Source organism: Streptopelia decaocto (genome assembly GCF_964273445.1).
Source record: "Streptopelia decaocto genome assembly, chromosome: 16".
In the NCBI taxonomy this organism is placed as follows: domain Eukaryota; kingdom Metazoa; phylum Chordata; class Aves; order Columbiformes; family Columbidae; genus Streptopelia; species Streptopelia decaocto.
Window position 1 is genome coordinate 762,875 of NC_138671.1, and position 23,235 is coordinate 786,109.

At 59.2% G+C, this 23,235-nt stretch overlaps 2 protein-coding genes across 2 annotated transcripts in view; both read left to right on the forward strand.

The window, feature by feature from the left end:
• Positions 1 to 12: 12 nt before the first annotated feature.
• Positions 13 to 7,345, forward strand: SLC26A11 (solute carrier family 26 member 11; the record flags this gene model as incomplete). Its single annotated transcript, XM_082067235.1, is given in 19 exon segments — positions 13 to 34; positions 37 to 86; positions 89 to 213; positions 215 to 416; positions 726 to 918; positions 1,112 to 1,197; positions 1,890 to 1,969; positions 2,355 to 2,497; positions 2,778 to 2,953; positions 3,108 to 3,180; positions 3,598 to 3,648; positions 3,965 to 4,025; positions 4,620 to 4,675; positions 4,769 to 4,909; positions 5,037 to 5,164; positions 5,516 to 5,615; positions 5,851 to 5,987; positions 6,275 to 6,347; positions 6,524 to 7,345. Coding segments are annotated over 19 exon segments (1,992 nt in total). The 3' UTR covers positions 6,619 to 7,345.
• Positions 7,346 to 8,384: 1,039 nt separating this feature from the next.
• The window catches only part of RNF213 (ring finger protein 213), a 46,501-nt gene continuing 31,650 nt past the window's right edge, over positions 8,385 to 23,235 (forward strand). The window contains exons 1-19 of the mRNA XM_082067425.1: positions 8,385 to 8,530; positions 9,703 to 9,869; positions 10,429 to 10,922; positions 12,022 to 12,777; positions 13,381 to 13,559; positions 13,874 to 14,032; positions 14,281 to 14,474; positions 14,686 to 14,972; positions 16,086 to 16,354; positions 17,368 to 17,553; positions 18,089 to 18,287; positions 18,908 to 18,963; positions 19,218 to 19,371; positions 19,810 to 19,962; positions 20,565 to 20,663; positions 21,371 to 21,493; positions 21,870 to 22,050; positions 22,624 to 22,797; positions 23,055 to 23,213. Of these exons, the coding sequence (XP_081923551.1) occupies positions 9,761 to 9,869; positions 10,429 to 10,922; positions 12,022 to 12,777; positions 13,381 to 13,559; positions 13,874 to 14,032; positions 14,281 to 14,474; positions 14,686 to 14,972; positions 16,086 to 16,354; positions 17,368 to 17,553; positions 18,089 to 18,287; positions 18,908 to 18,963; positions 19,218 to 19,371; positions 19,810 to 19,962; positions 20,565 to 20,663; positions 21,371 to 21,493; positions 21,870 to 22,050; positions 22,624 to 22,797; positions 23,055 to 23,213 (3,931 nt within the window). The 5' untranslated portion in view covers positions 8,385 to 8,530; positions 9,703 to 9,760. The remainder of the gene's footprint in view (positions 8,531 to 9,702; positions 9,870 to 10,428; positions 10,923 to 12,021; positions 12,778 to 13,380; positions 13,560 to 13,873; positions 14,033 to 14,280; positions 14,475 to 14,685; positions 14,973 to 16,085; positions 16,355 to 17,367; positions 17,554 to 18,088; positions 18,288 to 18,907; positions 18,964 to 19,217; positions 19,372 to 19,809; positions 19,963 to 20,564; positions 20,664 to 21,370; positions 21,494 to 21,869; positions 22,051 to 22,623; positions 22,798 to 23,054; positions 23,214 to 23,235) is intronic.

Sequence of the window (23,235 nt, forward strand, 5' to 3'; positions counted from 1 at the left end):
CGGAGCCACCGGATGCGCCGGGAGCCGCCGGCCCCGGGCAGGGAACGGGGTCGCCCCGGGGACTCCCGCGCAGCCCCGGCGGAGCCGCCCCGGCCCGCCTGGCCCCGGGCCGCTCTGCCCGCGGCCCCTCTTGTCCCCCGGCGAGCGGGGAGCTCCGGCCCCCGCGGCGTGCGCGGGAGAGCGGCGGGAGGCACCGGGCGGCACCGGGCTGGGGCGGCTGCCCGGCCATGGCGGCGCCGGGTCCCCGGCGGGGCTGCCCGTGGCCGGCGCTGCGGCCGGCGCTGCCCGTCCTGCGCTGGCTGCCGCGCTACTCGCTGGGCTGGCTGCAGCTGGACCTGATGGCCGGGCTGAGCGTGGGACTCACGGTGGTGCCGCAGGCGCTGGCGTACGCCGAGCTGGCCGGGCTGCCGCTGCAGGTGGGTGGCACTGCCCCGCGCCGCGGGGACGGCGACACCCGCTCCCCGGCCGGTGCGCTGGGCAGGGCGGGCAGGGCTGGGTGGCCGGCGGCCGAGGGCTCATCCTGTGCGCTCACCCATTTTCCGTGTCATCCATTTCCCGGATCGCCCATTTTGCGGGGCAGGGCGCTGCAGACGCTGTGTGTTTGCGAAGGGCTGGCTGCGGGCTCTGGAAGGACCCGAGGGCAGCCCAGCCCTCCTCATCCTGGGGCTGTTCCAGCCTTTCCCAGCTCCCAGTGTTGTGCCAGTGCTCCCTTTGTTCCCGTGCAGTACGGCCTGTATTCTTCCTTCATGGGCTGCTTTGTCTACTGCATCCTGGGCACCGCCAAGGACGTGACGCTGGGTCCCACAGCCATCATGTCACTGCTTGTCTCCTCTTACGCGTTCCACGAGCCTGTCTATGCCATCCTGCTCGCCTTCCTCTCCGGCTGCATCCAGCTGGCCATGGGGCTTCTGCACCTCGGTGAGATGCTCTTGCCATGCGTGGTTGCATTTTTAGGATCTCGCTGTACATACTGTACTTCTTGCCCCCTTCCTCTGTGCTCTTTGAGACACTGGGGTTGTCCTGCTAACACCCGTGACAGCTCTGTGCATGCAAACAGGCTGTGATCCCCACGGGGGCCAGCAACGTGCTTACTGCCACCTGTCCCACGCAGGTTTCCTTCTGGACTTCATTTCCTGCCCAGTCATTAAAGGGTTTACGTCAGCTGCTTCCATCACCATTAGCTTCAACCAGGTCAAGGTAGGGTCGGCGGGTTTGCTCTGGACGCCTCGCCTGCTCTGTCCTGCAGCCGCTGTGCTGGGGACCTGCGACATTTAGCACTGGGCTGGGCAACGTGCCTGGAGCCAGAGGAAGGAGCCGCAGAGGGGCACAGGTCCTGCCAGCGGTTCTGGTGGGTCCCCGAGCGCTCTGCCCTGAGCAGACCGAGCTGAACGCACCCTCTACCTGTGACCAGCTGGTGGCGTTTGGGACACCAGTAAAATCAGAACATTTGATTTGGTGACTTGTGGGAGGTGCTGGTTGACTCTTGAACACGGTGGGTTTGCAGCTCCACTGCTCCCGGGCTGGTCTCGCAGGAGCCTGAGGTTCTCTGACTCTTCTGGGGCTGCAACACTTCCTTTGTGGTTAACCAAAATCAGAGACTCGGGGAGACGGTGTCAGGCTGCGCGAGGAGCCAGCGGCTGGTGTTGGCTAATGGCTGTGGTCACGGCGGGCGCTGCCGCCAAGGCTCGGGGCCGTGGTGCTGCTCCCGGTGTGGGGCAGGGGGGGACAGGGCTGCACCGGCCAGGCTGGGGCCCCAAACCAACCTCCTCCCGGGAGCCACGCAGCCGCGTGTGCAGGACTCGGGTGGGAGCTCTCCCAGCAGCAGCGCCGACACCAACCCGTCAGCGTGGGTTGTGCCGGGCTTTCACCGGGCTTTGTGTTCCGCACAGAACATCCTGGGGCTGCACGGGATCCCTCGGCAGTTTTTCCTGCAGGTGTATGAGACACTGCGGAGGATCGGGGAGACCAGGTCAGCACCGGCCCTGTGCCGGCCCTGCTTCAGCCCTCTGCCGCTGCGCGGGCTCGGGCTCTGCTGCTTCGCTGCTCCCCATGCCTTTGGTCACACCTTGGACCAATTTCTTGGTCCCTGCCCAGCGCTGTAAAGCAAGTGCTTGGTCTGAGCTGTTTGCATTTGAGCTGGAAATTGGAAGGTGAGGGATCATGTGGTGCTGCCCCTGGGAGGTGATGTGTTTTGTGGGTGGTGCGGAGGCGCTGGCAGCGTCCCTGCCAGCGATGCGTCTCCCTGCAGAGCCGCGGGATGTGCCCGGGCACACGCTCTTCCTCCTGGGGGCTTTGCGGTAGCTGTCCCTGTGCCCCGCCGCGTGTTTGCGCTGGCACTGACGCGTGTGTCGCAGGGCTGGGGACGCCGTGCTGGGGCTGGCCTGCCTGGCCGCGCTGGCAGGGCTCCGGGCGATGAAGAGCCGCCTGCCCCGCGCTGCCCGCGCGGAGCCACTGGCTGCCAGGGTCAGCTACCTGATCGTCTGGACCTGCACCACGGGTGTGTTGGCCACCCCCTGCCCTCTCCTGCAGCCATCCCTCCTGGGGACCCGTCTCTTCTGGGCAAGGAGGAGACAGCCCAAAAGGGGTAAGGCCCAGGTTGGCAGGAGCCGAGACCTGGAGGTGGGTCGGGAAGGTCCAGGTGCCAAGGATGGTCTTGCTGCTGGGCATGTCCCTTCCTGAGGCCTGGAAGACCTCAGCAGCCCGGGTACCCGCCTCCTGCGTCCCTCCCGCCGCCCTGGGCTCCAGGCAGGTGTTCACGGCGGTTGTCTCCACTGCAGCACGCAACGCCCTCGTGGTCCTGTTTGCGGGCCTGGTGGCTTACGCCTTCCAGGTGATGGGCTCCCAGCCATTCACGCTCACCGGCAGCATCCCCCGGGGCCTCCCCGCCTTCCGGCTGCCGTGCTTCTCCATGGCTGCGCCCAACGGCACCGTCCCCTTCTGGAGCATGGTGGAGGTGGGTGCCAGGCTGCCCGGCGGCGCTGGGCTCCCCGCAGGCTGCCGGCTCCTTACTCCTGTGTTCGCTGGCTCCCGGCACAGCGGGACGAGGCTCTGCCATGGGGCCACCCTTGTCCCTCAGTGGCACCGCTCACCGTGTCCTTCCCTCCCAGGACATGGGGGCCGGGCTGGCCGTGGTCCCACTCATGGGCCTGCTGGAGACCGTCGCGATTGCCAAGGCTTTTGGTACGGCTGTGCTGGGATCCCGCACCTGTGTGCTCAGAGGGGTCCCTGGGGGGGTTCTGGGTGCTGGGGACATTGCTGTTCCCATGGGGACAGTGGCAGGGACTGGGCTGCCTGTGCTGAGCGTGGTTCACGGTGTGGGCTGGCAGGAGGGGCCCCAGGGGGCTGCCGACCCCTCCCCTGGCCGGGCAGCTGCCCCCGACGGAGGGTCCTGCATTGTGCATGGCTGGAGTTCACACAGGGGCTGAGCGTTGTCTGGGGCCGCTCGGGGGGTGCAGGGATAGGAGTGCTGGGATGGGGCTGCTGGGTTGGAGGGTGCTGGGATAGGGGGTGCTGGGGTGGCACTGCTGGCCCTGCTCTGTGCACGTGGCAGGCTGTGCCCGCGGGATGCTCTGCGTGATGCCACTCGTCTCCTTTCAGCCTCGCAGAACGATTACAAGATTGACCCCAGCCAGGAGCTGCTGGCGCTGGGTAAGAGGCCGCTTGGAGCAGGGTGGGGGGTCCAGCCTGAGCCCCTGGGCTACCAGAGATGCCCGTCCCAGCACTACCGCGTCTTCCTGAACTTTGGCCTTTCTCCTCTTGTGTGCTGCTCCCCAGCCTTTCTCACGGTTTAGCCACTTCCCAAGCAGCCTGAGCCCAGCGCACGTGGCTGGACGGGCTCCGCTCCAGCCCCAGGTGCCAGCCCGGGGATGGAGGAGGTGACGACAGGGGCACAGACCGATCTCACAGCCCTGTCAGTGCCTCCCATAGCTGCTGCATCCCCGGCCCCTCTCCTTCCCCACTGCAGGCTTCGCCAACGTGCTGGGCTCCTTCGTCTCGTCGTATCCCATCACGGGCAGCTTCGGCCGGTGGGTAGTGGGGGGAGCAGGGCCTCGGTGTTGTGGTTTAACCCCAGCTGGCAACTAAGCCCCACAAAGCCACCAGCTCACTGCTGCCGGTGGGATGGGGAGAGAACCAGTAGAGTGAAAGTGAGAAAACTTGTGCGTTGAGATAAAGACAGTTTAATAGGTGAAGCAAAAGCTGCACACACAAGCAAAGCAAAACAAGGGATTCATTCACTGTTTCCCATGGGCAGGGAGGTGTTCAGCCACCCCCGGGAAGGATGAGCTCTGTCCTGTTTAGCGGTTACTTGGGAAGACAAGGCTCTCACTCCAAACATCCCCTCCTTCCTTCTTTTTCCCCCAAAATATATACTGAGCATGATGCTGTATGATAGGGAATATCCCCTTGGCCAGCTGGGTCAGCTGTCCTGGCTGTGCCCCCGCAGCTTCTTGTGCCCTGCCAGCCTTCTGAAAAGTCCTTGACTTGGTATAAACATTGTTTGGCCACAACCAAAACACCCCCGTGTTATCAGCATTCTTCTCCTAGTTAATCAAACACACAGCTCTATACCCGCTACTAGAAGAAAATGAGCTATCCCAGCCCAAACCATTGCATTTCAGGACAGCAGTGAACGCGCAATCAGGCGTCTGCACCCCCGCGGGAGGGCTCGTCACAGGTAGAGCCCCCACCCCGCTCTGCAGGCTCCAGCACCCGCTCCCTGGGCTCCCCAGGCGCGGGGGCCGTGGCTCAGGCGCCCCCGTCTCCGCAGGCGCCCTGGTGCTGCTCTCGCTGGCGTACCTCACCTCGCTCTTCTACTACATCCCCAAAGCGGCGCTGGCCGCCGTCATCATCTCAGCCGTGGTGCCCATGTTTGACGCTGGGATCTTCAGGACGCTCTGGAGGGTTAAGAGTGAGGGCACGAGCTGGGGGCGGCCGATCCCCCGACGCAGCGCAGCTCTGCCCGCAGAGCACATTGTCCTTGGGGCCCTGTGGGACGAGGACAAGGTGCAGCTGAGCCTGAGCCAACTCTCTTGCAGGGCTGGACCTTGTGCCCCTCTGTGTGACGTTCCTGCTCTGCTTCTGGGAGGTCCAGTACGGCATCGTGGCCGGGGTGCTGGTCTCGGGGATTCTCCTGCTCTACTCCATGGCCAGGCCCCCGGTACAGGTGGGCTTCACACCTCACCTGCGATGCACGGGACAGCTGGGGTCACCAGGGAGCTGGGAGAGGCTCCTGAGGACTGCGGGGCGCTTGGGTGCACGCTGCTTCTGACCTGCTCGCACCCTGCCCCGTGTCCCCGGCCTGCCAGCCGCGCAGGGACTATCCCAGGAGCTGAGAGCATCGCTGTCCCTGCCCCGCTGACACGTGGGGTGTGTGCAGATCGGGACCCTCCCTGAGGGATGGGCGCTCCCACGTGTCCCCCACCGGCAGGACAGTGCTTTGCTTTGTCCCCAGCTCGGCCAGGTTACAGCCCCAAGCTCCCCGTGACTCGTTCTCCTCCTCTGGGGTCTTGCGCAGGTGCTGGAGGGGGACGTGCTCCTGGTGCAGCCGGGGAGCAGCCTGCACTTCCCAGCCATCGAGCACCTCCGGGACATCATCTGCAGCCGTGCCCTGGCAGGTACTGTTACAGAAATGTTCTTGAGCCTCGGTTTCCCGTAGCATGGGCTCAGATGTCTGGGGTGACCCAGCTGTACCCCGGTGCCCACCTGGATCCCTGCTGGAGGTGGCAAGTGCTGGCCAGGCCTGGCAGCTGCGGGTGCAAGCGGGGCCAGCACAGCTGCTGCAGCGGGGCCAGCCCTGGCGCTGGTCATTTCTGGGCTAGTCAGGGATGTGACCATGTGCTCTTCTTCCAGCAGCATCTCCACCACACTCCATCATCCTGGACTGTTGCCACATCAGCAGCATCGATTACACGGTGGTGGTGGGGCTGGCAGAGCTGCTGCAGGAGCTGCGCAAGCGCGGGCTCTCGCTGGCCTTCTGCAGCCTGCAGGTTCGTGGGACACGGCCTCGGCAGCACCGCACGGGTCCTGCCCCGGGGGAGGCTGAGCCCCGCTGCCCGCCCCGCGCTGCCGCCTGCCGCCAGGATGCTGCTGCTTCTGCTCGGGTGGCACCTTCATCTCTGAGAGGTGGAGGCTGCAGCGTCTGAGTGCAGCTGCAGGACGTGGGGCAGCGGGGAAGGGCTGCATCCCCTGCCCGCGCTGGCTGGGGGGTCACAGCCCTGGAAGGAAGGGAAGGGGCAGCAGCAGGATCCCCCAGACCCGGTTTCTCTGCCCTCAGGAGCCTGTTCTCCAAGTCCTGCTGTCTGCAGACCTAGAAGGGTTCCAGCACTTCCCCAGCCCGGAGGAGGCAGGTGAGGCTCTGGGCCACCCCAGGCTGCTCTGGAAGATGAGCTGGGTGTCTGAGCTTTGGCAGCCCCCAAGTGCAGGGTGGGGGCTGCAGGGTCCTGGCTCCTGGTGAGCGAGCAGGAGCCCCTCTGGAGAGCAGGAGCAGGTTTAACCCTCATGCTTCTCCCCTCCCCTGGCTCAGAGCGGTGTGGGGCAGCGGAGCCGGGGGTCGGCGGGGCAGCCCCCTTCACCAGCACTGATGAGAGCTCACTGCTGCCCGCGGGGCTCATCCAGTGAGGGAGGAGCTGCCTGGGATCTCCTCTGGGACACATCACCTCGCCGGCTTCTCCTCCGGTTGCACCGGGGCTGTACGGCGGCTGTGACACCCTGGTGACATCCAACCAACACCCTGCGCTGGAGCCACCTGCCCCTGTCCTGCCTCCTTGGCGGCTGCTGGGCTGCCCATCGGGGCTGGGACGTCCCCATGTCCCAGGGGAGGGCAGAGCAGCGCCAGCCCAACCTCAGCCAGGGGTCCCCTGGGCCCACCGCGGCTCCCCAGCCCCGCCGGAGCTCTGGCACCTCATGGCCGCTGCGGCCAGTGACAGGCAGGCTGTGGAAGGGCTTGGTGGGGCAAAACCGTTCCCTACCATGGTCGTCAGGAAAAAGCCATCCCTCCTCCAGGCCATCCCCAGCCTCGAAGGTGCTGTCTTTTTTAAATCAGATATTTTAATTCTGGAGACTTTTCTTATTGTGGGACACAGAGAGCAGACTCTCATCACAGCGAGTTTCCAGCGCTCCCCTCCCAGTCCAAGAGCAACTGCAGCTCTCAGCCTTGGGCTCCTGGGAGATGAACACCACCAGTGATTTCACTCCTTACCAATCCCTCCTGATGTGTGGGGTTTTCTGCCAAATGCTGTTCCCCCGTGGGCGCAGCCCCTCGCCTGACTCCTGCCAGGCCCCCGAGGGGACAGTCACCCTGACACCAGCCCGTGCCTCGCTGTGAAATGGGTGCAAAAGCAATAGGGGCGGGGGGGGGCAGGGTTCAGGAGAAAGCAGTTTTCCTGAACTGCCCTTGGCCGCCAGCCCGGTCAGGAGGGTTTAATAAAGCAGCGATTGCAAACGAGTCAGTGTGATTGCTGCCTTCCTTCAGGGAAAGCTTTTTCATTTTGCGTGGGTAGACAAAATTCATCTCCAATTTCTGGGCGCTGCTGAGCAAACCAAGGAAAAGAAAGTGAAACCAGGCTCAGCCCAAAGGCGGCTCCAGCACAGCCCCTCCTGCCGCGGGCTCTGTGAGCGCAGCAGAGCTGCACGGGAGCCGCAGAGCCGCCAGGGCCGCCGGGTCCTGCTGCTGGAGGAGCGTTTGTTCTGCAGAGGGGCAGCGCAGGGCAGCGGGTTCCTTGCCGCACCAGCAGCAGAGGAGCACTTGTAGAACTGCGGGGTACCTGTACCCTCTGTCCTGGACACGGAGCGAGCAGCGCAGCGGATTCGCGCCGTTTCCCGTCCCGTCGAGCGGCAGCCGCCGCAGCCCGCGCTCCGGGGCTGTGCTGGGAGAGCAGCTCCGTGCGCCCGGAGGGGAGCTCCGCGGGCAGCCCAGGTAACCCCGGACGCTGGGAGCAGCACGAGTGGGAAAAGAGTGGGGTACGGGGTGAAAAGGGCCGGTCGTGTGTAAACAGCGTGTGTGCTCGGACCCGTGTGTGCGGCTGGTGAGGATGGGCTCTGCTGGGAGCCCACCTCCAGCCCAGTCCCAGCTGCATCTGGGGAGGGGTTGACATCTGTGTCCCCACCTTCAGGCTGTTGGATTCAGCCCGATATATTTTCCTCCAACACGCTTGCCCTCGCACCGGTGAAGCCCCGAGCCCCCTGCGCAGCCCGTTCACCGCCACTTGCTGCCGGTGCTGTCGCAGCAGCTCAGACACCAGAGGGGACCACGGTGCGATCGGTTGCGGCCCGAGGGACGTTTCCCACAGCCGGGGGGGGGTTTGATACGTCTCCACCCACCCCCCACCAGGAACACCGAACGAGGGGTTTTGCTGGAGCTCCGGGTTCGGGGCGGAGCGGAGGCGCTGGGGACAGCGGGATTGGCCGGGGGGCGGAGGCGGTGACATCCCAGAAACGAAACTTGGCTCGGCGGAAAAGCGAAACTTCCCCGGGCGGGCGGCGGCGGCACGGGCTGCAGGTGCCGGTCCGCGGCGCGCTCCCCGGCCCGTCGGTGAGTCCCGTTGCGGGGGCCGATGGGTGGCGGGACGGGGCAGCGGCACCAGGCCTGGGCTTGCGGGCGACTCCGGTGCGGGCGGCGCGGGGGGGCTCAGCCTGCCGGGCCCGGGCAGGGTGGTGCGCTGCGGGCTCCGCTGCAGCCCCCGGTGCGCCCGGACCCTCCCGGTGCGCCCGGACCCTCCCGGTGCGCCCGGACCCTCCCGGTGCGCCCCGATCCTCCCGGTGCGCCCCGATCCTCCCGGTGCGCCCCGATCCTCCCGGTGAGCCCGGACCCTCCCGGTGCGCCCGGACCCTCCCGGTGCGCCCGGACCCTCCCGGTGCGCCCCGATCCTCCCGGTGCGCCCCGATCCTCCCGGTGCGCCCGGCCAACCCTGGGCACTCCCTTCCTCTCTCCTGCTAGTGCACCCGGGACACCCCTATCCCTTGTTCACCCCGGTCCTCCACCCCGGCCATACCAGGTGTCCCCGGTGCCCCGGCCCCCCCCCCGCGCAGACTGGGGAGTCTGCCCCCGGCCCTCAGCTAACGGGCCTCATTTGCATTTCTCCGCCCCCTCGCCACGGTATTGGCCCATCCATCCAGCTCATTTGCATATTTACCCGGAAGAGGGGGAAGTTGCCGCCAATCAGCGGGCAGTGAGCGGGGCTCATTTGCATATAGACGCTGCCCAAGGGTCAGCCCCGCCCAGGGCGGGGCAGGTGAGGGTTAGGGCTGCTGGGCCCGCCCGGCGCGGCCCCGGGGAGCGGCGCTGCTGACCCGGCCGAGCGGCGGGAGCGGCGCCCTGCGGAGCCCGGGCCGCCGGCGGCGGGGAGCGGGGAGCGTGGAGCGGGGCCTGCCCGAGCCCAACGTGCGGCGGGGTTATGGCTCGGCCCGGGCCCGCTGGGCCGCGCTGCCCGCCTTGTGCCCCGCCGGCTCCGGTGCGTTCCCAAACGTGTTTAATTTTAAACGGCCTCTGTGCGGAGTGAAGTAGAAGTTTTATTTGTTTATTGTTTCGAGGCGGTTGTGGTTTCCCTCCAGCCTGTGGCTATTGGCTCCGGCTGCTGCAGCCCCGGGGCCGAGCACCTGGCGCATCGCGCTGTGTCGTGGAAATAAAACCGGAGCCGGGGGGGCGGTTTAGTGACACGGGTTCATGGCTTCGCATTAACGTTTGTATTTCTGTTTCTGCCCCAGCCTTTTCTCTCCCTCCGTGGTTCCGACAAGCTGACCGCAGGGTTTGCGGCTGGGAAACATGGAGTGCCACGTGTGTCACTGTGTTTCTGGGGACGGGTCTCCCGGTTCCTGCAGCGCGTGCGGCGCCCGGCTGGGTCCTGCCGCCGGCCCCGGGGACCAGCGGGCAGGTAGGAGCCGGGGGGCTGGGGACACCGCGCGGGGCTGGTTCTTGTGCTGGCCCCGGCGCTCGCGTGCTCTGGGCTGCTCTGCTCCGGCAGCTCCTTCTGTGCTGCCCTCGTCTCAAACTCTCCGTGCCTTTCGGAGTTTTCTCCCTTTGCAGTGACCGATGGGGGATGGCGGGAGAAGCGAGCCCGTCGCTGGCGCCTCCCACGCACATTCTCCACGCTCAGATCTCCCGTGTTGAGCTGGTTTCTGTTTTGCCATTGAACTGGTGCCATTTTTATGGAATGCTGTATTGCAAAGACCCACTAAGTCTTTCTTGAACCAGAATTTCCTTCTTCAGCTTATTGTTAGGTTTAGCATTCACTCTCTGAGTTTGACAATACACTGATTCTGCTTCTGTGGACAGTAACACAATTAATGCCGTTACATGGGGAAAAAAATCCTAATCCTGTGTGTCCAATTGATGCTTTTGGTCAGCAGCAGCCCCTGCTTGCTCACCACCAGCTGAGACCCGTTTGCTGTCCCGCCTCTGTAGTTTAACAGGGAACCTTTCCTCCACTGCAGGAAGAGAGGCGAAGCCCACCCCAGAGCCTGCAGGAGATGTGGGGGGAGAGGGTTCCCGCCCCGAAACAGAGGAGGAGGAGGGATGGTCGCTGGTGGAGGAAGCAAATGCTCTGCTCAGTACCTCCACGGTCCCACCTGGATGCGCTGCAGGTGAACCTGCTTCTGCCAACACCCAGGAGGATGAGGGAGCGTCGCTGATGGAGGAAGCAAATGCTCTGCTCAGTACCTCTGTGGTCCCACCTGGATGCACTGCAGGTGAACCTGCTTCTGCTGGCACCCGGGAGGATGAGGGAGCGTCGCTGATGGAGGAAGCAAATGCTCTGCTCAGCACCTCCGCGGTCCCACCTGGATGCGCTGCAGGTGAACCTGCTTCTGCCGGCACCCGGGAGGATGAGGGAGCGTCGCTGGCGGAGGGGGAGGCAGCTCCCGGCGGTGCCTCAGGGCCCGCAGCCCAGCCTGTGGCCGGCGATTCCGCAGAGAAGGCGCGGAAGAGGGTAAGGCTCTTCGGTGCTGGAATAGCTTGGAACTCGTTGCTCTCTCGTTTGTAAAGCAACGAGGCTGGGCTGCATCACCCTGAATCCTGTTGGCCGGCATGCGGGTGCTGCTGTGTGTGTTCCTGGGCAAACCGGAGCTATTGGTGTGCAGGTTTGGCTGGGACAGGGTTATTTTTCTCCGGAGTAGCCGGTGTGGGCCGTTGTTTTGGATGTGTGGAAGCGGTGTTGATAGCGCAGGGATGGTTTTGTCACTGCTGAGCAGCTCACACAGACTCAAGGCCTTTTCTGCTCCTCGCCCCCCTGCCAGCGAGTGGGGTGCAGGAGCAGCTGGGAGGGGCCCAGCAGGGACAGCTGTGACCAAAGGGGCACCCAGACCATGTGCTGTCATGCCCAGCAATTAAACTGGGGGTGCTCAGTTGTGGGGGGCACTGCGCGGGGGCCAGCTGGGTTTCAGTTGGTTGGTGGTGAGCAATTGTTCTCATTTGCATCACTTGTCTTTTTGTCTCTTTGTTATTTACCTTCTCATTACATTATTACATGTTATATTTTCATTGTATTATTATTTTTGTTATTTTTTTCAATTCTTAATCTGTTCTTATGTTAACCCATTGGTTTTCTCGCTCTTACCCTTCCAATTCTCGTTCCCCATCCTGCTGCGGGGGAGTGAACGAGCGGCTGTGTGATGCTTAGTTGCTGGCTGGGGTTAAACCACAACGATTTCCTTATGTTACGTGTTGCATGTGTGGGGAGCGGATGTGCCAGCGGTCCAGCTGCCCTAAGGGCGCCTGTGTGGTGGGGGAAACAGCAGAGTTCAGCTGGGTAACGTGGCCACTGCTGTGAGCGAGCGCCGTGCCCGCGCTGCTCTGGGCTCCTGCGGAAAGCCTTGACTATAGAAAATACAGAGTTCTGCAGAGGTACTTGCATTTCACCCGCTGTAGAAGATGGTCGCTGGTCTTGTCCCTTCTCTTCCTGATCGTTCTCCAGTAACCCAGTGTAGGAGGAGGATGTTGGTAGTAGCTGCAATGGACGAGGTGGCAAAAAACTTATCTTCAACAGTTAATAAACAGATGTTGTTTTGTCCCCTTTTTTTTTTCCATAGAAAAAGAAGCGGAATAAAGCAAAGAAGGGTCCTTCCAGCTCCCAGGAGCAGGACTCTCTGCCTCCCCTAAGCGCAGCGCCAGCTCAGACTGCAGAATTGCCTGATACATGTGTTACTCCCCAAGAAATCCAAACGCTGGGCAGCGAAGCAGCCGCAGCGGGTGCTGCTGTACCTGCTGGTGGCAGTGGAGGGGACGGGCCGTTGGGTCCCTTGGCAAAGGAAGCGGCTGCGGGGGGCAGTCACAGCAGCACGGATGTGACCCCCCCAAAGAGCAGCGCGGCCGACACCGCTGCCCCGTCTCCCGAGCCCGCGGCTGCGAAGGAGAAGGTGGGGGCTGGGAGTGCCCCGGAGCGCGGAGAAAGGGCCAGCGGGGCCGGGAAAGGACGCGGCGGTGGCCCTGGCGCTGCCCAGGTTCCGGACACCGCGCCGGGCTCCCAGGCCTCGGGCAGCGGCCAGAAACCGGCCCCAACGGGGGAGGGAGACCAAGCTGCTCCTGGGCCGTCCCCTGGCGCCGGAGCACCTCAGAGGGACCCCGCAGCCGCCGCTGGGCCGTCCCCTGGCGCCGGAGCACCTCAGAGGGACCCCGCAGCCGCCTCTGGGCCGTCCCCTGGCGCCGGAGCACCTCAGAGGGACCCCGCAGCCGCCTCTGCTCAGCACCCGCGCCCGGACGCCGAGGGGCCGCCCGCCGTCAAAGGCTCGCAGGCTGGGAAGGGTAAAGACAGCGCCACCCAGAAAGTGACGTCTTCCCCTTCCAAGGTAAGTGTGTGAGCGAATGCTGAGGGTTTGGTTGAGCTGGGCGAAGTTTCCCTTTGTAACTGGGATTCTTTTGTGCTGCCAGTGAAGCTGGAGCCCACGGGGCTGGGGATGGGAGGGGAAAGCAGAACGCTGCGGTTTTGCTCTCCCGTGGGTCAGCTCCAGCGCGGCTCCCCGAGCGCTCGGGTGCACCGGGAGCTGTGGGTGGGTCTCTTCTCCAGCCAGCTGTTCCAGCTGTGCTCTCTGAGCTCTGGATCCTCTCTGGTGAGGAGATCTTCATGTTCTGTGGGTGTCCGTGCTCCACTCATGGACGGGCCTTGTTAAGCTGTAAATTGCTGTAGATTCTTTCATTTTCTTTATGCTGCGTCCTCTGGGGACCTGTGGCTTATTGACCTGACCTCTCGCCGATGTGTGTGGGCTGGATCCCTCCTGCAATCCATCCACTAGCTTCTCAGCCAGTAGCTTCCCTCAGGAGGGACTGGGATTTCCAGAAGCGTGAAGCTGTCTGGGCGTCCACCCTCATCTGAGCAGATGTTGGGTGTTTCTGTGGACGTTGTACTTCAGGGTCTCCTGTTTAATTGAACGTTGTTTGTCATCCTGTCGCAGAATGACACAAAGGAGAAAAAGAAGACCCAAGGTGAGAAAGTGCACACAGCACCGGAGAAGGCAAGTCAGAGCAAGGGGCCTGAGGCTGCGGGGAAGAGCAGCGCGTCAGCCGCGACAGACAGCGGCAAGAGCAAAAAGCAACAGAAGAACCAGAAACCTGGGGATAAGGCGAAAGAAAGGTGAGAAGAGCCCTGCTGCTCCCCAGCATTCCGGGGTTGGTGTCAGGAGGACCGGAGGACAGGGGCTTGACCGCTGACCCACCGCACGTGCCCGGAGTGTTTCGTGCTGCCCTTAGGAGCCCAGTTTTCAGTTTCGCACTGAGCTTTGCGCTGGGCCCGCGGTGCAGAATCAGTGCGAGGAACCGCTGACGGAGCTCATGGGTTCTGCGTCCAGCAAACAAGCAGCTCAAATCTTATTGGTTCTTTTTAACGATGAAAGAAAAAAAGGTAAAAATTAGGATTATTTTCATTTTCCTTCTAATTGTTTCTCGTAGTCCTGCGAACCGAAGTGACGATGTTACCGTATATTTCCATGCAATATTGTCCAAAGATTTCAAGCTAAACCCCGAGATCCACAAAGTGTTCATCAAAGCTGGAGGCGTTTCTCGCTGCACAGACTGGAAGGACAACGTTTGTGAGCTGAGCTGCACCAAGTACGTACTCGAGTCACGCGGAGCCTGGAGAACGGGCTGCGCTGCGGTACTTCGCGTGGTACCTGAGGCTGTAGCTCTATGTCCATAGCTGGGAATTGCTGCAAAGGGTTTTCCTAGTGGAGGTAGCGATTCTAAAGTTTCCATTGTGAAAGAGTAATCGCCATGCCTATTAAAAATGGAGTGATGTGTGGATATATAAGCATATAGATCTGCTGACATGTCCTTTTGCTGTGTTATGTGTTTCTTAGGAATCTAGGAGAACATGGATACCTCATTGAAGGAACTGCAACTCTTGCAAAAGAAAATATCAATAAAGTCATTCCTTACAAATATTGGGTTTCCTGTGCTCAAGGGAATTATGAATTTATTTACAAGGATCCAGTATCAAGTAAATATGTGAATCGCTGCTTGTACATAAGAGGCGACTTGCTCAACAGCAGAGGTGAGTTTTCCTGCCCGGTCCGTGCGTTGGGAGGGGCGGTGGGTTTTGGTGGGGGGTCTCCAGCGGCACCCGAACTGGCATCGTTGTGAGTCAGCCCCGTGTGTGGGAGGCGCAGGGTGTTCCTGCGCACGGCTGTTCAAGGGAAGGCACCTGCACGTGTGTCTGTTTCTCAAATGATTGTTTTCTGTGTTCTCGTCTGTGTTTTTTCTAGAATGGCATCAGTATGATGATATTGTGTGTGCAAAGCCTTCTACATTTGAAAACTTCAAAAGCCTTTGGGGTGTGTTTTCTCCTCAAACCAAAAACATCGTGAAAGGGAAGAAAATAGCTGCAAATATTATGTTAGAAAATATATTCAGCATTCTTGGGACCTGGAGCCCCAACAACCTGAGAAACTTCCTGTTCCAGCTGAGACAGTTTTATGTGGTTACGGCTGAGCCGGTGGTGCATGACGGCTGCATGGTGCTGTGGGCAGAGCTCAACTTTGGCATACAGGAGGTAATCTGTTTGCTTTTTACAGATACGAGAGGAGAGATGTTCAGTTACTAAACACAGGCTTCCTTTTTGCCGTTGACCTTGTGGGGTAATCTTGCTTTTCCAGTGCAGAAGTGTGGGTGTGACAGAGCCAGCGGGGCTGGTTTTGGGGTGGCGGGCGCCGCCTGCCTTGGGAAGCTCGGTCGCACCTCTGCAATGACGTGCGGTTTTGAGCATCCCGCGCTGGGCAGCAGCAGAGCGGTGATGTGGAGACTTCCTACCCACAATCATAGAGTTGTCTTGGTTGGAAAAGACCTTTAAGATACTGTATTTGGATATTAATTTCCTAATCCTGGCCCTTTAGTTTTGCTGCCAGTCACCGTGTCACCAACTTCTCTGCACTCAACTTGGACTCAAACCCGAGCTCCTCCTGGCCCAGTGCTAGGCTGTGGTGCAGATGGGGCTTCTGGAGTCCTGAATTTCTTACCTGCCGTCATTGTGAGATGTGGCAGAGATGTCACATTGTCTTTTTTGGGGCTCCAGACTGGTGTCGGGGCTGCTCGTTTCTAACTCCATAGCTCCCTGCTCCTGGTGGGAGAGGCCACAAGATGGCAGAGCCGCCCAGCTCGGCAGAGCCCGCCGAGCTCCGTGTCACGCTGGTTTTCCAAAGGGTGATTTTGGTATCACCAAGCACCACAGTCCTGGGGACGCCCTGGTCGGGGGTTCAGAGTAGCTTTGGGGGCTGCGGGTAAGGACAGGAATCTCTCTCCCTTCACCGAGCCCTGGGAGGCCGGGGGCTGTTTGTGGGGCGCGGCTGTGGCGTGCGATGGTGACCGCGCGCGGCGCTGGCCGAGCGACTGCTCCGCTCGCCGCTCCCCTTGAGACCTGCCCCGGTCCCTTGGTGCTCCCCAGCTCCGCGGTGGGGTCTGGTGACACGGAGAGGGGCCCCAAGCAGCCATGGGAACCAGGACACCACGGCTGATGTGCTGCTGGGGGGCAGTACCGTGTGCGTTTAGATCCCGGTGGTGCCGTGGGGTGTTCGGGGCTAGCGGGTGTCCTTGCTGCAGCTGGCAGAGGAAAAAGACTTGTTGGGCACTAATGCTGTGGTTGCTTTGTGTTGTCCCTTTGTTATCCCAGGTGAATGATTTGCTGCTAAACTACATGAGGAAAATAGCGGCTCCTTTCCTTGCACCGGAAGGTACAAAAGCATCGCAGGAGAACATGATAATGAAAAGTAAACTAGCCCTGGGACTCACCATTCTCACAGTATTTCATTACCTCAATCTGCCACCACATAAAAATGATCTGGCTGGCCTGTGTGGCCTCTTGTGCTTGGATAAGGTGTCACAACAAACCATGTGGGATGAAATTCATCGTATCAAAGAGGATTTTGGAGCATTGGCTTGGTATGTGTGGTACTGAGTGCTTATGAGGTGGCTGGCTGGGCCGGTTGTGCTGCGGCGCAGCGGCCTGTGCTCCGGCACGGGGCATCCAGCGCTCTGCTGGCGGGGTCAGGGAAAGGCCAGTCTTTGGGGTCTTTGGGGGTGTCTGTCCCAACCTCCTGCCCAAAGCAGAGCTGACCGGGAAGGGCTGCCGTGCAGTCCTGATGAACTCAGCGATGAGGTTGCACGGCCTCACCGGGGCCTCCGGCAGTCACGTACCTCGCTGCATGTGAACAATGCTTTACTTTTGTCCAAGCAGGACTTTGCTTATTGTGACTTGTTACTGTTGCCAGAGCAATAGATTGAGTTAAAACTACTGGCTTTTCTTTATATATAAAAATCTTATTTGTTATCCTTTTCCATCAAGCAGCTTCTGGCTTCCCTGTTTGCCGCTCACACTTACCAACTCCAGTGACCTGTTCACTCCTTTAAATTAAAAGGCCACATTTGGGTTCCTTTTGTCTACTCTCTTGTGCATCGTTACACTTTTTCCTCGGAGTACTGCGTATTAGACCGTTATCTAACCGCTTTTCTGGCACTTTGTCCAGTTCTTCCACACAGCTGCAGCTATTGCATTGCCCTGTGGAGACCTTTGCAGCGCTCCAGGCCGAGCAGGGAGGCCGGAGCTGTGCCTGGCCCAGGGCGCTGGCGCCGGCCCCGGGCCCAGCTCAGGGCTCACCTGGAAGCTGCAGATAAAGAGCTGACCCTTCGTAGTGCTGTGTTAGCAGGGTTTGTGCAGAGAGATTCAGGGGATGCTACAGCTTTGAGTCTTAGTGCTGTGTTAGTAGGGTTTGTGCAGAGAGATTCAGGTGAGGTTACAGCTTTGAGTCTTACACTTTTACCATATTATATCCTTCAGTGAAGACAAGATTGAGCTAAAATAATTACCAGAAGTTGTCTGAAGGTGCATAGCAAGGTGCAGATGTAGCCTCTGAAAAGCGATGCTTTTATTGTGTGTGTTTGGGTCTGTGTTTCAGCCTGACGTTTCAGCTGATGAACCTGTGCCAGAGGTGCATCGATGAGCAGGTGGGGCGCTGGCTGTGGGTCGTTCCCCTCCTGCACTGCCTGGCTCCGGCGCAGCACCACTGCTTCCCTGCGGAGGAGGACACCTGGGCCGGCCTGGAAGGGCTTTCGTTCGCTGAGACAAGGAAGCAGCACCATCCGTGAGTTTTCCAGGATCACCGGTTATAGCAAGTGTCTTAACGTTGTAGTTGGTGGTGGTCACATTTATCTTTCTTTTTTTTATTTCATCCCCCTAACTCTCTTCTTTTCACAAATAAGAAACACAGCGTGTTGGTGGTGGATATTTGGGGTATGTGAACACAGACCATGCTGGTTGCTCAGAGACCGTGGTGCATGGCAAAGCTGTGCAGGGTGTTACCTTTCAGACACAAACAGTCCTTAACTCCGCAAGCCGTGGAGCAGCTTGCGTGGTTGGTCGTGCCCGGTGTGGGTTCAAGCAGCTCACGACCTGCGTTGTGCAGAATCTGAGCCAGACCTGGAGTTGGTTTTCCTTGGGTGCTTCTGCTCAGTAGTTTGGCTCTGCTGCTGTGATCGCTGCGTCTTGGGCCTTCGACTGATCTGCAGCTGTAAATGGCAGAAGCACAGGAGTGAGAATGAGGGTCCTCGGTGGGCTGAACAAGCTCCAGGCCTTTTGTGCCTTGAAAACTTGAAGACTTTGTGTTGTCTTCCCTGCAGGGAGAGCCTCCTGCAGCTCATGAAAGAAAAGAAATACTTGATGGAATTCGATACGACTCTGGTCAAGTCCTGGTTCTGCGTGCTGCCCCTGGAGAGCCTGCCCGAATTCATCACAGAGTTCTCCAGTGACTTCTTGGTTACTCTCCAGGGTGTTTTTTACAGATTAGAGAGCGCTGGCCTCTCGCAGGACGGCGCCAAGGTTTGTGTTCCGACGCTTTCCCGGCTGACGGCCGGCGCTGGGCCGGCGGGTGCTTGGTGGCGGGTCAGGGCACAGAGAGCTGAACATTGAGCTCAAAGGAAGAAGAGTCGCTCTGACGTAGGAGACTCCTCAGAGGAGATGAGAGGGGGAAACTGCAGTACAAATGCTGCTGGCGTTTGTGATAGAAGGGTCTGCTTGTCCGGGTTTGCTCTTAGTCATTGATGGCAAAGACTTGAACCCCGAGATGCTCAGAAGGCTGCCTGGGGTTATGTTTTGGGGGTTTGGGTGAGGGGCTGCTGGTTTGGGACGTTTTCCTGCCTGTTGCGAACACACTCGTGGCTGTGTCAGCACAGCAGGAGCCAGACATTGCAACTAATAATAACAAACTTTGAATCCCTAGATGGTAAGAATGCAGGTTTTGTTTGTACAAATCATAGCCACCTATATGTTGGCCCTGTATCCAGTAAATAATTTTTGCAATTTGATGATTATTTGTAAAAGCACTGGAGTAGGCATGGAAGAACAGTGAATTTTGTCTTTCACAGCATCCTCTCAACTAATGAGAAAGCAGGCTGTAAAACCCCTTCCACAGTGTAATATGGCTGTTTTTTCATTCGTAGGTAGTGGAGGATCTTCTGAAGACACTGCTGCGCGCCTTGGATGAGAACCAGGCCAGGTAACTGCAGTGCTGTGTGCTGTGCGAGCATCGTCCTGTTCAGCGACACCCTGCCCGCGCTGGGGCTACATCGCAGCTTCACCCGCGCGTGGAAACCCGTGCGAATAAAAGAGTCCTGAATTTCCATCCCTCTGTCAGGCAGCCACGCTTCTCTAAAGCCACCTGAGGGAGGGCTGAGGGTTGCGGCACGGTATTGGATTTGTGGGGATTTTTGTTTAGGGGAATCCATTCCTGCTCTGTGTCCCCGTCCTCAGGGATCTGGCCGCTGGCTCCGGGCCATCCTGCCTGACGTGCTGCCTGCAGCTGCACCGGAGGGCCTGCGGCGCCGTGAAGAGCACAAGGGCGTTCGCCATTCCTGCCGCCTCCGCCGCGCTGGTGGCGAAGGTTGCCGGGCTGCAGCCCGCGGCTGTGAGTACCGGGGAGCAACGCATCTCAAGTGTTGCAAAAATGGTGCAACAGGCTGGTTTGAGGTCATATCCATTCTCAATTTGGAAAACTTAGTGCTCTAAGTTGAGGTTGTGGTGCTTTCAAAAAGTATGGAATCATGGAGTGGTTTTGATTTTCTTATTGAAAATAAAAGGTTAGATGCCTACACTGGCCATCGTGGGTTCTGACTTGCTGGAATAAGCGTTCTTAGCACACGCTGGTTGTAAGCATTGGTTTTCCCAGCCGCCCTCTGGCCTTTATTCGGGTGGTGCTGGGTCTCTGCTGGGCGTGCTGGTGCTTGGGATGCAGTTAGGCCTTCTTTTTCGGAAATATTGGTTTCAATCAGTCATATGTCGCTCTCCTGTTTGAACTGTGGTGTGTGTTTGTGTGTGTGTTTTTCTCCTTCTGTGTGTGCAGCAGGTTCCAAGTGATGCTGTGCAAGAAGTTCCAATGGCAGAAGTATTTGCTGAGGCTCTGAGAGACGTTCGAACCTGGTTCAGAAATGCTTTAAACCAGAAATTAGTGAAAGAATATGAGGACCATGTGGCATTCTCTATTTTTTCTGAACCTCAGGTTTGTCACCTTCTAATAATATGAATAAAAAGTGTTTTACCATATCTTAACCGTATAGCCTTGAGTCTAGCGGCTCTGTGCTGGGAGCTGCGATGAGGGGCTGCGGAGGCTGGGGTGGGACAGGCGTCCGGGCTCCAGGCTCAGGAGCCGCTTTGTCATAAACACTGTTGGGCTGAAAAGCGAAGGGCTTGGTTTGGGCTCGCTTTGCTTCTCCTCTTTCTCGGCTGTTCCACGAGGCGTTGCCGGATGAGGAGCTGCCCCTGATGGTGGAGCTGGAGCTGTGTGTCCTGCTGGCTCTCTGTCCCTCTGGCCGTCCTCACAGCCCAGCTGCTCCCAGCGCTCCTGGGACAGGCCCCAGCATCAAGGGGGAGATGGCTCATCCGCAGCTCTCCTTGAGCAACGGGGACATTCTGATACCGTTTGGGTGTAGGAGCTGCCTTTTGCAGCTCTGGGACTGCTCTTCCTTCTGGATGGACACATCTGGGAGGCGTGCAGGACTGTCCGAGCAGTGGGGGTCTCTTGTCCACATAGCTCTTTTAATTTGCACATTCAGTTGTTCAATCTCAGCACCTGCAGTGTTTCGGTTTGTTTGCTCCCTGCAGGCCTGGGATGAGCTCATGAAGATCAGCTTTCCAGACGAGCAGTTCACGAAGAGGTGGAAGGCGACGCTGCTGGCCGATCTGGCGAGGAGAATTCAGGAGGTGGGGGGACCACGGGCCAACTTCAGAGCAGACGCTCTTTGCTGTGCTTGGGGAAGAGTTCTAGAGCCTGAACGGGCACGTGAGAACGCTGGCTCCGGTCCTAAAAATTGCCGTTGCTGTGATAAACCGTGTTGTGGAGGCTCCAAGACGTCACCGTACGGTGCTGTGCTCCTGGGGCGCTGCTCCGCAGTGACCGCGGTCCCGCTGCTTTAAGGGAAACTGCGCGTTTTGAGCAATTACCGCCCTGTCGTTGTTCCGAGCGGTGGGTGGAGAGCGAGCGGGTGGAGAGCGAGGACGCGGAGGAGCCAAGCTGCTGCTCGTCTGTTGCGATTCATCGTGCAGACGTTGTGTTGTCCAGGCTCCCAACACACACACTGTGGAGGTCCCTTCTAAACTGAACTTGTGTATCTCCTCATCTCCTTTCCACATCAGTTGCAAAATTCTTTAAGCCATTGATTTTTCATGGCGTAAATGGGAAACAAGTATTTCCTGGTGGAAGTAATCACACATTTCAGGTGGGAAGATTCTCCAAGCATGTGTTTAATCTCTTTTCCAGGCCCGATAGATGGGCTGACACTTGGCTCCCCTGGGGAACTTACATTTTTCATCTTAGGTCCTTTTATTGTCTTACCAGCAGCACTTCTTCATGCTTGCACAACAAGGACTTTGGCAACTTTAAGATAAGGAATCTCCCTTTTGCCCTGTAGGAGACTCCAGTTAACCAGATCTTGGTGTACTGCTGCCAGCACTACCGGTTAGTGCAACTCGACTCTTCCACCGAGGAGTGTTTCCGGAGCTGTGCCATGGAGGCTGTAGCCGTGGCTTGCCAGGTATTGTATTTTCCCTCGGGGCAGGAAAAGTCAGATTGCCGGTTGCGCAGAAAAGCTGTTGCATGGTACAGGGCTGTGCGTTGTGGTGCAAGGAGGGCTGTGCGTTCAGTCCCTTGCTGCTCGAGTTGCTGTGGGTTGTTTAAGTTTGTTAAACCGACCAGAAAAAATATTGACAAGGAATCAGGAAATGAGAATCCACTGATAAAAGGGTCCATGAAAACCACTTGTAATGCTTTTGCCCTCGTGGCTGCGGGTGTCGGCCGTGTCGCGTGGCTTTTTTGGGATGCGCCTGAGCGCTGGGGGTGAGAGCCCTTGGCACCAGCGCCCGATCCCGAACGCTGACGTGTTCCTCCCCCCGTCCCGTGTGCCTGTGCAGACCCAGAGCAACCTCCTGGAGAAGGTATCTGCCTACAACATGGTCCAGTTCAGCCAGCTCGTGTCGGCTATCATTGTCAAGTCCTGGCCGATGGAGGACGGGCAGTTGAAGGATGATTTTGATGAGATTTTGCACCACGTGCTTACGTGGCCGGACATCAAACGTATCTTCAGCTTTAACGGTATGATGTTCAGTTACATTTATAGGAGTCAATGAAAAGATGTTCTCTGCCTTGTCGCTCCTACTTTGCAGAGCAGGAAACAAATATATATAAATTGTCCTGCTCTTGTTTTATTCTGTCTCAAAGCTCAAGGTGTTCAGGCTGGTTCTGGAGAGGAGGCAGCTGGCATTCCTCTCCTGCCAACCCACTGCAGCCCATTCAGGATTTGCTCTGGGCTGCTGAACCTGCAGACCGAGTGGATTTACAGAACATAACTTATCTCTCTGAGAAGTTCTAATATGCTGTTGCTACACAAAAATGCAGAAGTGTTTGCTGTGTGAAGGGATGCAAATGGCGTGCGTTTGTTCCACGGGTGTTGGATATGGGCTTTCCATGGGAAGGTTCCAGAACTGCTTTCCTGAGATCCTGGCCACTTATGTTCAGAGAAACACGAGGGGTTGGAGGGTGGTGGGATGAGCTCCCGGGCTTTGGGGCAGGGATTCAAAGGGGAGATGGAAGGACTCTGTCATGATGCGGAGCAGATCCTGGTTCTGCCTGGGTTTTGTGAAGGGGGCTGCTTTGTTTCTGGAACAGGAACAAACACGAAGCTCCTGCAAGCGCTTACGGAGGAGGCGAGGAGCGTCATGGCCGCGGCAGACTCCGTGTTCGTGAGCGTCACCCATGACATCCAGAAAGGGCAGATCCGTGTGAAACATCTGGAGGAGGTTTTCCAGCACGAGCAGCAGTTCATCTGCATCTGGGAGATAAGTAAGAGCCATTCAGAGGCGGCATTGTTGGTTTATGGCATCATTGTAGTGATGGATGGCCTGCTCTGTTAGCCTCCTTCAGTGATCAGTAATGCTAATTAGGTGCGTCAGCAATTAGCTGTGCTGCCCTTGTCTCTGTCGCGTCCATGGCCAGTTTGTGGTGGCTGTTCACCAAGGGGTCTGGCTGCACATCCAGACCTGGCGGGGGACGGGGTGCGGGGGCATCTGCGCTGTGACCACAGACGGGTTTTCTTTCAGAGCACCAGCAGCTGGGACCTGCAGAGCGGGAGCTGCTCCTGGGACAGCTGCGAGAGCTGCTGCGGAGGAGGCGGCAAGAAGTGACACTGCTCAGGAAAGAGCAAAAAGCAATAGGAACCTTCCTGAGCATGTGTAGGAAGGTGCAGGCATCTGTGCAAGGTGGGGCTCTGGGGCAGCAAGT